The 13,572-nt window shown below is 43.8% G+C and overlaps 1 protein-coding gene across 5 annotated transcripts in view; it reads left to right on the top strand.

Moving 5' to 3' along the window:
- The window catches only part of SPTBN1 (spectrin beta, non-erythrocytic 1), a 197,324-nt gene that overhangs the window by 81,263 nt on the left and 102,489 nt on the right, over positions 1–13,572 (top strand). The window contains exon 1 of one of the 5 annotated variants that reach the window (XM_073213227.1): positions 6,899–7,437. The exons of the other annotated variants lie outside the window; for them this stretch is intronic. Coding sequence (XP_073069328.1) covers positions 7,329–7,437 — 109 coding nt within the window. The 5' untranslated portion in view covers positions 6,899–7,328. Of the gene's footprint in view, positions 1–6,898; positions 7,438–13,572 lie in introns of those variants that run through there. 5 annotated transcript variants of the gene reach the window in all.

Here is a 13,572-nt window from a genome sequence, read left to right as displayed (position 1 = left end):
TCAGTAAACTACATTCCTTCCCCAGGACTTTGCGTGCTTGTTACTGAGTGTAATTTGGCCATTTTTCTCCTCAGCAGAGATGTCACGTGTTTTGTATTCAGTTCTGCTGTGACTATTTGAACAAGAAATAGAAAAAGAATGTAAATGGAAATTAAATTTGCCCTGGTATTTCAGATTTAGCCATATAACTAGATGATTCTATGGCAGGTAGGGTTGTGTGTGTGTGTGTGTGTGTAAAGAGGGTCAGGAGGGGAGAGGGAGAGAGAAACATCCATGTCTTCCAAGGAACAGAGATAGCAATTATTGTAGATGGAAAAATACCTTTAGCCTTCCTTAGTAATTTTAAGTCCTGAAGTATCAAATCTGACAGCTCCACCTCAAACATTGGCCTTTCTAAAAACATAAGCCCTTTATAACTTGTTTCATAGTGAGTATTGTGTATTTTCTATTCCTGAGGTGTTAACTGCTTTTATGTCTATAAAATATGATTATGGATTTGTCTTTCCCAGTGCATAAGGGGGTGAGAAGGGAATAGGGTTTGTGAGTACTTCCCAGAGAGGCAACTGGTCCTGCTGTTTTGAACTGTCCTTGTTCCAAAATCCAAAGGGGTGACCGCTCTGGGTCCCAGCCCGAGGTCAGTGATTCCCTGTGAAGCCTGCATCCTTCCTCTGGTAGCCTCCTTGGTGAAGAGATGGCTGCAGTTGGGGTAAAATTAGTTTTTGAAATTTCCTCTATGAGGAGTTTAAAGACTAGTCATCATAGCTGCTTGGATAATGCTAAGATCTTTATAAACAAGTATCTTAGTTATAGAACAACTCTGTGAGTTCGGTCCCCTTACTGTGCCAGTTTCTCAGACTCAGAATCACAAAGTTAGAAAGTGGCAGAGCTTCCTAGATTCCAAGTGTTTTTAATCACCTTTCCTCCCCTAGCTTTGCATTCCAAACCCTGACCCAGATGATCAGTGGGCAGGGGCTCCAGGGTAAGCGGGGGTGGTCGAGGCCTTGATCAGCCAGGGTCAGGTGGGTTCTGCTGGTGACTGCTTGCAGCTGCCCAGGTTGGGGGCCTTAGTGGGAGGTACCACTGGGAAGACAGGAGATGTTCGGAGGGGTGGCAAGCTGCCAGCGATGGCACAGGAATGCCAGCATCAGAGATGGGGCCTGTCAGTGGTTCTTTCTGAAAATTGTTCTTTTCATGTGTATGGAGTGGGTAGAGGTTTCAGATCATTTCTTCCATTTTCTCTTTTTGGCTGGATTTTGTGGTGGTATGATTGGTTGGTTAGTTGAGTTTTCTGGTACGTGGGGCAATTTCCATTGAAAAAGGGATGGGTTTTCGAGAGAAGATATATGATGAGGCAGGCCTTGGGCAGAAAAGACTGTAGAAACTAAGTAGATACAGGGTGGGAGGCTCTTGGGCCTTATATTGTGAAGTGGAAATAGAAGAAGAGTGATAGCAGTCAGGGATGGGATCCAAGGCCGGGAGAAGTGGGCAGGAGGCCCCTGGAGCTGGCAGGAGCTGGGCCCGAGGGACAGGGCGGAGAACCGGGGGAATGGGACAGACAGATGACACAAGATTCAGCCCCAGGGAGCATGAATGCAACGTGATCCGGAACCACTCCTCTCTCTGGCATCACTAGCTGAAGAGGATTATTTTAGTAATATTTGGATTTCATGTGAAGAAAAGCTCGGGAGAAACTGGCTGTGGTCATCCAACTGTCAAGAAATGTAGCAGTGATGAGCAAAAGGCAGTAGAAAGCTGTGGAGAGTCAGACAGGGCATTTTATATGGAAACCCTGCAGTTTTCTGGCACTCTCTGTTCTCAGCTGCATTCCCAGCCCTTAGGTTGGTTTTTCAAGTTCTTGAATGTGTATAAATCCAATTACTTCTTAGCGTTGTGGCCATCCTCTCCCAGACATACTCAATCTTGCTAACGGTTACATGCCCAGGAAAGGAACACCCTGTAGGTACTTGTTCAAGCTTGCTGTAATACAGGAAGAGCATTCATCTTTTTTTTTTTCCTGTTATCTCCCAGACTACTTAAAGCCTTTCGGAATAAACAGGCTTATTCTCACCCCCTCAGTGTTCCCATTGACATGCTACATGCTAAGTTGGGCAGAGTCTTAGTGTACAGGTCCTTCAAGTATGAGAAAAGGAGTAAAACTCAACCAGACAAGACCCATTCACAACAAGAGAACCCTCAGAGTAGCAACCTCTGTGTGAACAAGCAGAGTATGTACCTGGTCCTGACCTAAACCAAGTGTTGTAGAGGTTCATGTGGAGGCTTGCTTGGATTTTAGGTGTCCTGGTGCCTCTTAGCAAAAGTTTTATGGTTTTTCTGAAAAGCTTACCAACTATTAGTAAGCTGATACTGTAGAAGAGTGTATAAGAGAAGAGGTGCTAGACCTGGTTAGCCTGCATACAGGTGTAGCTCTGTCCACTCATCAGCTGTGGGGCCCTGGGCAAGGCTCTGTATCTGTAGGCTTCAGTTGCCTTGTCTGCAAAGTGGGCACAATACCTACCTCACAGGGTTAGTCATTTGAGAGAATGTATGTGAAAGCATTTTATAAGCTACAAAGTGCTGTAATGTGATGTTATGGCCATTCCATTTATGTGAAGATTTATAGTAATTGGGACTGCAAGAACAGTCTCCAAGAGGGGGGATCCCAGATCACTAATACTTAGAACCAGCAGGAATTTTTTATGAGCGTAGATTCCACCTGTTAGATTTACAGGCAAGGGTTATGAAGCCCAGGGAAGGTCAACTACGCATGCATTTATGTAGCTTCTTGGTGGCACTCGGGAGCTGGGGTGAGCCTGAACACGTGACTCTGGACTTGGGTCTTTCCACCACACCGCAGCACTTCTAATTTGTGCTATCTGCAAGTAACCACAGGCACTTGGTTGGATCGTTCTGGCATCACAAGGATGGCAGATATGCATTCCTTGGGCTTTAACTGCTTCAATTCCATATCTGATGCTGCCAGTCATTCATGGCTGCCTTTCAGTTCCCCTTAGAAATCTTGATGCAGCTTGAAGGCGGGCACAGTTTCTCAGAGGTCGCCACATGTATTTATATCCCTGGTATGGTGAGGGACAGTAGCTTTCTAGTTTAGAAAAGATTGAGGGGATAGGTTGAACTTGCAGGATCTATTTCTGCAGAAAGCTTGGTTAATACTGCATTCTGAAAGCTCACTCTCCTTAATGTTCCCATTCACAAGCCAGCCACATATTCTGCCTTAGGTGTCTTCAGAATCCTGTTCCTTAGATAACTACAAATAAAACTGTAGCTAGGACTCCTGACCTCCTGTTTTATTAAGCCAGAGTTGGGCAAACTCCTTTAAATTCCCTCTTTCCTTCTCAGAATGTCTCCATTCTTTCCCTCTGCTTTGGAAGGTAAGTGTACCTCTGGACTAAGGTTGACTGCTCCACCCATAGCCTGAGCCATGTCCCACTGGCCTTTTCCTACCTGTGCCAACTCAGGGCTGAAACCTGTGCACAGAGCACATGTCATCTGGAACCTGCCCCAGTGTGCCTTCCCATGGTCCTATAGCTCCCATTCACTAGTCTTATCTTTACCATCTCCATCTGCTTGTTCTACCCTTCCTGTCTCTCCTCATTCTCTTAACTCCCTGTGACCTCACTTCCCCTTCTGTTGCCCCATTGATCTCCTCTCATTCACACCTTTTCTTTGACTTCTAATTCCTCTTCTTTTTGCTGCACATGAAGCCACCTACTCCCTTTCTTTCTTGAGTATCTCTTCTTTTGGATTTTCATTTTGTAACTCCTTTGGTTTCTCCCTGTTGTTTCTTCTTTCTCTCAGACCCTGGACTTCCTAAGGCTCTGCTCAGCCACTAGCCTTACTTCTCTTCCTAGATTTAAGCTCACTACTGTCTCAACTCTGACTCTGTGCATGGGACAGTATCTTCAAGCCTTGAGCTCTAGTTGCCCATCCTTGACTGCTTCTGCCATGTCACCCTGGGGAGTTGCAGGTACTTGGCTTCAGCCTATCTAGAAGGAAATGTTCAGTCCTCCCCTACACCTCACAGCCAGCTCTAAAAACCAAGAGTCTTCTTCAGCCCTAAGTCTTTGTGCCTCCCCTGTACAGTTGTAGACACGGTTGCCATAGTTCTATAGGTTAACTCTGGGCTTAACCTATTCCTTTTTGTTCCTATTGCCACACCCTAACTTGTCCTTTGACCTGGACAACTTCAGTAACCAACCACCCAAGGGACCTTGCTGACTTCATTTTCACTCCTTTCTACCCAACCACTGCCAGATTAATCATCTCTAGAGCCCAACCTAGACCCCATCCTCCTCTGGCTCACAAGTCTCCAGTGGTGCCCAGACCAGGCTTAATTCCAAGCCTGCTCTCAGCTTCCCGTGTACCTGACAGTCCCTTATGCCCATTCAGATGGCAGTGCTCGCTGGTGCCCTTCCTGGGACACTCCTGGGTGCCTTTCCTTGTGCTGCTTTCCCCCCAGGAGAGGGCAGCTTCCCCGAGCCAGCTTGTTGACAGTCTACCTGGGTTTCAAGGCCTGGCCACATGCCAGGCCCTCCTGGAGTCGTTGCTGTCTGCCTTCCTAGGCAGATGTGACCTCCTCGTCCTCTGAACTCCTGGACTGCCCCTCCCCTCATCCTTACTCTAGTCCTCTGGTATGGGACTGTTTGTACATCTGTCCCATTTCCTTGGCCAGCCACTCTCACAGTCTTCTTAAAATACTCCAAATCAATGGACAGTGTGTGCCAGTGCCTAGAACACCATTGGCATCCATAAAATACTAAATGGAATAAAGAAAAAGTGCCTCTGGCTGCCTTTACCTCCTCCCCACTGCTGAGTTGGAGGTGGTCAGATGAATCAAAGAGGGTTGTGTGTCCTTTTCTTCCTGTGGTCCCATCCCACCAAATGGATTCCCACTTTGCACCTCTTGTCCCTGCAGGGTTATTAAACCATTCCCCAGCCTCAAAACCTTTCTTTCTATGGGTTCACTCTGCCTGGCTTGTTCTAAGTCTGTTCTTTAGGATTCAGTGTGGCCATGGTACTCCCAGCCTCTACTGTCATTACAGTGTATGTAACCTGGCAAATTGGCTTATTTCACCTACTTAACTGTATCAGTGGGGACTCATACTCTTATTCGTTAAGTGGCTTAAAGATTGCAAATAAAGCATTATAAATTGGTAAGCACTTTTCAATCTTTCTCCATGCTCATTGTTGGACACTTAGAAACATCACTTCACCAGTGTATTTCATTGTGAAGAGGAGTGTAAAGAAATCTTAATGAGAAAATTCTTTTATTCTCATCTTTGTAGGCTTGTTGTGATGTATAGGGGAAAAATGCAAGAGTTGCATTTTGAAAAATATACTCCTAGTTTTGAATAGTGTGGCCATTTTTAGGGCATTTCATACCACCCTCAGTGACTTTGTAAAGGTAGGCATTAATTATCCCTGTCTGACAGCAGATTTTTAGAAAGAATCTAGGGTTTCTTTTAAGGTCATAGGTGATTAAGAGGCTTGGTCAGAACTAGAAACTCAGGTCTTGGGAATCCCAAACGTGTTTTCCAGTAACCCTACGGTCTGCCACCTTCCTGTCAAAGAGTTGTGGCATTCAAATGGCTTTAGAAAATGCTCTACATCTTGAATGGTGAGAACTGTCTTCAAATCCTGGGCTTGGCTTCAGAGAGCTGAAGGTTGACACGGGATGTATTAAAAGCAGTGTGTAGATGGAAGGAGTGGGGGTTGTTCGGTTATCTGTTCGCTAGACTCTAGGTTTGTTTTAATTGTAGCTCATGACGGGATGCAGTTTCTTGAATTACAAGTGCCCTGAGTACTAAAGTAAACCTGGGGTGGAGGCCCACCTATGCCTTGCAGACTGGAATCCTTTAGGGTTGAAATTACCTTCCTCAGTGAGTACTGCTGCAGGGCTTGGTGCTGGGAATGCCACATTGGTCATTTGTTGTCTGCCTGTGTTTAGGAAAGGAGGAGCAGGGGTAGGAAGAAAATAGGATCAATTATTTCCCTTCTGTGTGTTGTTTTCTTTGTGGCGGGTTTTATTTTTGGTGGAGATTGATGGGAAAAGAAGCTAGGAAGAGAGTTTTTAAAATCTGAAGAACCCAAAAAATTTAGAGGCCTTGTTTAACAAATCAAAGTAGGATTTGAGGGTCATTTCTGTTCTCTTTATCTCCTTATCGGTTCATAAACCCCTCCAGGTCAGGGATCTTAGAGTTGTTTGCCTCTGTACCTTCCTCCCACAATGCCTTGCACATTGGTGGGCCCATAAATCTTGCATCAAATTACTACTATAGGACCAGTATAATTCACAGAAAATCTCCGGCGTAACATCTTGTGATGGCAGCAGAATACTGTTGAGATTATTCCGTGGACTTGAATTTATACCTCCCCTCGTCGCATCCTTGCACCGTACCCACTGGCTAGGCCAGCGCCCTGTGGCTGGCGCCGCGCAGAGGGGACGCTGCGCGCACCCAGGTGCGCGGCCTGCGCAGCCGCGTTATCCTGCTGGAAGCTAAATACTGGAGGAGCCGCCTGCGGCCGGGGACCTGCGGGCTCCTTACTCTCCCGGGCCGCCTCTTTTTCATGTGATAGTAATCGGAGACTTTTCCGTTACGTGAGGCTCTCAACAAAAGATTGTAATTCCAGCAGCTCTGTTTGGGAAGGTACCACTGTGGTGGGCACGTCCTGGGCCAGGCCTGCGGGTCAGCGGCTCCGGGGCGCCGCGGGCGGTGCCAGGGCGGCCGGCGGGTGGGGGTCCGCGGGCTACCGGCCTCCGCGACGCCCCTCCTCGTCGTACAGCCTGCGTTTCCTCTACCGTGCTGTTATGCTAATCAGGTGACATCACCGCCCCGCCAACGGCGAGTGGCTCCTGATTGAATTACAAACCGGCGGCCGCCGCGGGCAGCCGGGAGGAGGTGTGTGCGCTGCTCCCGCGAGCTCCCGGGCTCGGCGACCGGGGCATGCTTAGGATTGGCCGTAATTTTAAAGAATTTTAAGTAGGTCTTGCGCCTCCCTCCCTCCGTCTTCCCGCCCCTCTTCTGTAATTTATTTCAAGCTTCTAGCCAGGGGCCACGAAAGGAAGGAAAACAAGGAATTAGATGCGTGAGTGGTAACTCCTGATCGGGCTAAGGTGGACTCTCCTGCAGCCGACTATCAGATCACCCCACTGGACTTTCAGACCGGAATGGAGCTTGCCTAAGGTCCAGCCCTTTCTCTAGGGGCCGGGAGCCAAGCCTCACGGAAACGGCTGCGTGTTGGATGGGGATAGGAGGGGGCCAGAGCGGGATTTTCACCGTGCAGTCCGCCAGGGCGTTTCGCCGGGCATAATGGAATTGCAGAGGACGTCTAGCATATCTGCGCCACTGTCGCCGGCTTACACGGGGCAGGTGCCTTACAACTACAACCAACTGGAAGGGAGATTCAAGCAGCTACAAGGTAGGCTCCCTCCCAAAGGCTGGGCCTGCTCTGGGTCCATGCCTACAGGGGTTCTGAGGCTTTATTGTGCCATATGGTACGTGACCCTAATGAAGTCGGGCGGCGCACTGCCCGGCCCCAGAGCCTCTGGTTGGCTGCTAGCACCCCATTCACTACTTAAAGGAGACAGTTTCTCACTCTCTGTTCCAGAAAAGCCGCCGTTTGGGGTCACCCCCGCTCTTTCCGGTACCCTTACGGCTCTCTTGGTTATTAGGTATATCTGCTGCCCACTGCACACATATTTTCTTGTCCTTTTATTTGTCTTTGCATCTCAGTAGATCAATGCTAATATGCGTGTTAGTATGCAAGTATTTGATTCCCGATTGCCTGCCTCCCAGCCCCCAGCCTCTTACCCCTGGGAAACCTAAAGGTGTGAAGTGCACTGCTCAACACCAGCCCTTTAGACAATAGCAAAGGGGGGGGTGGAGGGGAGTGGTCTTTTTGTTCCTAAGTCTTGGGCAAATTATAGTTTTGATTCCGAAGCTTAATTTTAATTCTTTTGATGTGTTGTGTTGGGTGAGAGCCTTTCCATCAATTTAGTGGGCTATGTAATTTACAGTGAAAACCAGTTATTGTCATTCCACTGCTATGGGTTGGATTAGGATCAATTACAGGTTTTTTGGAGTCTATGTTAGTCTCAAATAATTGAATGAATACAGAATTTTACCATATATTTACGTCCTTTTATGGAGAAGAAGGTCCTGTGTGCGGCAGTGTTTGGGAGTCAAGCTGGGGTGACTCCTGCAGCCCTTGACTTTCCTTGCCCAGCTAGCAGGCTTGGCCAGCGGTGTCTCAGAGCTTATACATAAAAAAGGATTCATAACTAAAACAGAACTCCTTCCGTTTGGAATCCCCTGGAATCAGTCAGTAATAGGCCAGGAGTGGCTCTAGTGCTGTAAAAAAGTAGCCTTCCCAGACTGTATGTTTCTTATTTTAACTCTTCTCCTTGTCAAAAATGTGGTTCCTGTGAGGAGGAGGAAGGAAGCAGCTCAATCCTAGAATGTTTGTATTGGGAAGGAGGGGAGGATATATTTCATTCATAGGTTTATTTGTCTTGTGAAATAGTTGACAGTAATGACAGTTTTCTGGAAAACAAGAGGCAGAACTGGATGTGATTTTAAACATTTGCTAGGCTGTGCTGCATTCCAAGGGCAGTTAGCTAAGAGGAAGCTCCATTCCCTCCAGGGAATGGTTATGTATCTTTGTTTCATTCCTCTTGAACTCTTAGAAGGTAGAATTTTTTGGAAAACTTGGGGGGAACTTGTAAGTGGTAAATAGATAAGTGGGGTTATGTCTTTTATCTTTCTGGGTCTCTCTCCGTTAGCCCCAGAATTTAAAATTTTGAGAATTGAGAATGCACCTCCTCACATGGCTAGGCTCCCTGCTTCACTGTGTCACTCCTCCAGGAAGAAAGCACTGTAGGGAATCCTCAATTATAAAATTGATCACCAGTGTCCAGTCAGCCTACTCCTGTAGTCTTAGAAGAAATGCTAAACTGAGGAGAAAATGTGAGAAGGTGTGGGGAGGAGTGTACTTATAGTCCCACCCTTTAACAAAAGGCTGTTATTCTGAAAGGTTTGAGGATGGTTGTAAAACTGCTCACAGGGAAGGGTGGAGCTTACACACAGGAAATGTCTTAAACTGTCTTCCCTGGACAAAGTAAAATTTAAATTACAAAAAAAATCACTGTGTGCCCCTGATGGTTAACATCCTAAGTGTTTCTCAAGGAAATCCCTTCAAAAGGAATGGACTTCACATTTTGTGTGGTGGCTTTTTTTTTTTTTTAATGACCTTGGTCCTCTAATTTAGTTCCAGATGACGTTCTCATTTCTAAATAATTGTGGTTTAACAGTTGCACAAGTTAAGTGTTGGTATTTCTATAACAGAAAACCATCCATATTGAGGAACTGAGAAAAGGTGAATTAACTTTCAACTATGGTAAATCCCAGGAGAATTACAAACATGGTATTATCTTTAGTAACAAATAGAACTTACTGTATTTTAAGCAACTTTAGAATTTTTGATAAAACCTTTTCCCACCTTCACCTCCACCCCTTAGTTTGGTATTCTGTTCAGTATTTGTAGTTCCTCCAGTCATCACATCTTTGATAACAGATTCTATATGCTGATTTAATTGTGTACATGCCTACAAAGCTCCCTTTTTTTACTCTAATGGGTATAATACTTCCTAGCACTTACAACCAAGATACTGGTAAAGTGATCATCTGTGTCTGTTTCGACTTTTTTTTAAATGTGTCTTTTATTAACTTATTTAACATCTATGTTTGAGAGTCTGAGAGTGGTGTTTCATGGGAGCTGTCTCTGCATTTTTGCTCATTTCAGATATTTTCACATTGCGTCCTAAAATTTTCAGGAGGGCCCATGAGATGAGATTTGATATCCTGTCTAGCTAAGGGAGCATGATATTAAAATGAATCTGGTCTGCTTAGATAAAATAGTTTCTAAAGATTTATAGGTAAGTAAATAAGTGATTAAAAATTAAACTCATTGACTTAAGGGACTAAGATGGAGAGTGATGTCAGTCACACTAATGCTGCTGGCATAAGACAAGAGACAGGACCTTCAACCACTGGTGGCTTCAGACATTAGACACTAACACCCAACATAACTCCTGACAGACACACCCAAAGCTCACTCTCTCTTTAAAGTCTTTCATCTGCAAAATTAAGTTACCACCTTCCTCAGAGTCTGTGCATGTATTTTATAAAGTTGTATTCATTGTTCTGGTTTTCTTTTTAAAATAAGAGAGGAATGCTGAAATATGACAAATAAAACCTCATGTTTAGAAAAACATGTTTGTAGTAATAGAGAGGTTCATCATACCCTTTCTCCATTTTCACACCAGCCAGCTTAACTCCTTATAGGAAAAAATTCCTGCTGCTTTTCTACTCAGAAACTGTTGCTTGTGCTCACTGTGTAAATGAAATTGTAGACTCCCTAGCTTGGCACTCAGGACCCTCTGCAAAAGGGCCCCACCCCATGTCCTTCTGATTCCCACTCTTACATTCCCATCAGATCTACCGGGATAGCCAAACCTGCAGCTCCTCATAAAACCAAGCCCTGGGTTTTGCCTCAAATAACCCCATCTTCTCATTTTACCAAGAAATCCTTCCTAAAGTTTTTTGACTGTGCTTGCAGTCCAGTTATTCCTGCTTGTCTCCTCCATTGGGGTTGGTACGAAAAAGACTTGGTTGAGTGCTTATCAAGTGCCAGACATGTTAGTAGGAGTTTTATTTATGGTATCTCATCTTGTCTTCATAACACACCTATGAGGTTTTAAAGATGAGAAGATAGAGTAAAATAGCTGTCTAGGGTCACAGGCATTGATTAACTTAGGTTACATATACTTGTTCTCTTTCTCCTCTCAGACTTGTAAATATTAATGTTATTTTATTTCTGCAAAAAAAATAAAGAAAGAAATGATGGGGTGACATTGTGAAATGCCCTAACCTGATTACTTCTCTTGTTTACCTGCCCCCCAGAGCACTGATTCTGTTTGCTTTTGCAGTGGAGTTGTAGTGAAGACAGGATCTAGTTGAAAAGCATCGAAATGAACTCTTGTTGCCATTTTTGCAGCCTGATCCTTGACTTCTAGCACCTGGTATTTCTGGAGAAGATGCTTTCCTTTAGCTGTTCTGGCTCACTGAATTTGTCATACTGTCCAGAAAGAGTTAATGGAGTGGTCTGTCTTCATTGGAACATTAGAGAGAGACTAAAGAGTTTCAAGCCATGGAAATACATTACTCTTAAGTTTACATGCTATCTCAGAGTTGCCTTGTTGAATTTCTTCATTTTTTGTTTTGATTTTTTTAACTATTAGGGAACAAATATCTGGTTTTATGCTCACAGATCATGAAGAAATATTAAATTTTCAAGAACTTCCCAGTTTGTTAGGGTACCTAGATTTGTCTTTCTTGATTTCTTAAACCTTTGAGAAAGAAAATTGCAGGGTTTACACCTGCTTGTCATGAAAAAAATGTTAAGTTCTTAGATATAAAGGAATGGCCCTCAAATATTTCCTTCCCATTGCGACAGTAAGAAGAGTTGGTGACAAATGATAAGGCTGTTGGGGTGAGGAAGATTTGTAAGAACATTTCTAGGGTTTAATGAAAGTATGGAAGATTGGCTTTTGGTCTGGATACCTGCCAACACTATGGTACTATAGTTTTTCTAAGCCCAGATAACTGTGGGCATGTTACCAATTTAAAAAAATTCTTTCACTGGTTTACCAGAGTTCCAGCTCAAAATTTAGAAGTTCGTAACAGATTTATGATTTAGAATCCTTTTTGAATGATGTAGTAATAATTATAATTAATAATAATTATTAATGTGTTATAGTACTTGACTTTAATATGTATCTTCTTGCCTAATAACTAAATGGTTTCATTCAGAATACCCAGCATGGGAGGATCTAGTACTTAGAAAGTTTTGAAGAACTATGCATTTCCTTAGTTAATAATATTCCTATGGGGTGGATGTCTCTTTATAGATAAAGAAACATACCATTGGATTAAGGTCAACTGGTATGAGGCTGCTTCTCCAGAATCCAGGTTTTCTGACTCCAAATTTTTGATCTCTTCCGGTAGGACCACAAAATATGAGTTAGGTATGAGCCATGACAGCTATTACCCAGATACCCATGAGTACATGCTGGTGGCTTGAAAAATTAATGAGCTCAGAACTGCTCAGATTTCTGGTCATAAGTTACCCTCAGTTTTTGGTGGGCTGGGAATACTAATAATCAAGGGAACACTGATTCTTATAGCTTAGAATCAGACTAAACTAAAAGGCTGGGCTGACCATTAAAAGGACTCTTGGAGGCAAGCTAGGAAGAAAATGGGGGTGATAACTCCCTTTGAGGAAAAGATACCACTGCCTTAGGGTAGTGAACTAAAGGGACTCAGAACTTCCTGGCTGCTGTGGAAGCTTTCTGGATGACTATGTTCCTGATCAGAATATTGCCTCTTGTGCCTTCAGCCTAGAAAGGGGTCTCTGTTCACAGCCCCACTGCCCCTTCCTCTGCTTTAGATTCTTTCTGTGGTTTCCTAACCCCCCATTCAACTGCCCCAGTCTCTCTACGGCTGGGTCCTGGAAAGAAAAAAAATCCCTCCTTGGGAGTAACTCCAGGCAACCTTTCCATCTCCAGCTCCTGCTACTTCTTACTCCGTGGTACCCGTGATTCCCTAAACCTGCCCTGCATTTTCCCACCCTGAGATTACTCTTGTTTTGTTCTTCCATTGGGAATTTTTTCCTGTATTAGGATCATCTTTTTGACAAGTTTCAATGCCACTGAATTCAGGTTTTCTCAAAGGAGCGGTCAGGATTCCTGCTTGGATTCCCTTTAAGATTTAAATTTACGCACTTAGCCATTTTGTGATTTTTTTCAACATAATTGCTTTTGGTTACAGTTGAGTATTTGCCTCTTTGTTATCCCTACATTTCAGAAAGTCTGGGAGTGTAAAGACAAAAGTCTGACATAATCTATCTTAAGTATAGCAATCATCACATCTTTGTTAAACAGTAAATAAGTGCAGTTAATATTAAGGACTAGCTTGTTGGAATGGTTCTCAACAAGAGGTCCCCAGAACCCATCAGCATGACCTGGGAACTTGCTAGAAATACAAAATCTCCAGCCCAAATTCTGACCTACCAATAGGTAGGTCAGAGCAATAGGTATTTTTTTTTTTTTTTTTTTTTTTTTTTTTTTTTTTGAGAGGGCATCTCTCATATTTATTGATCAAATGGTTGTTAACAACAATAAAATTCAGTATAGGGGGGTCAATGCTCAATGTACAATCATTAATCCATCTCAAGCCTAATTCTCGTCAGTCTCCAATCTTCTGAAGCATAACGAACAAGTTCTTACATGGTGAACGAATTCTTACAGAGTGAATAAATTCTTACATGGTGAACAGTACAAGGGCATTCATCACAGAAACTTTCGGTTTTGATCATGCAATATGACCTATAAACCATCAGGTCAAATATGAATATTCATTTGATTTTTGTACTTGATTTATATGTTGATCCCACATTTCTCCTATTATTATTATTATTTTTATTTTTAATAAAATG

The sequence above is a fragment of the Manis javanica genome, chromosome 1 (assembly GCF_040802235.1).
Source record: "Manis javanica isolate MJ-LG chromosome 1, MJ_LKY, whole genome shotgun sequence".
Taxonomy (NCBI): Eukaryota; Metazoa; Chordata; class Mammalia; order Pholidota; family Manidae; genus Manis; species Manis javanica.
Note: the sequence above shows the minus strand (reverse complement) of the source record. Positions and strands in the feature narration are given on the sequence as shown.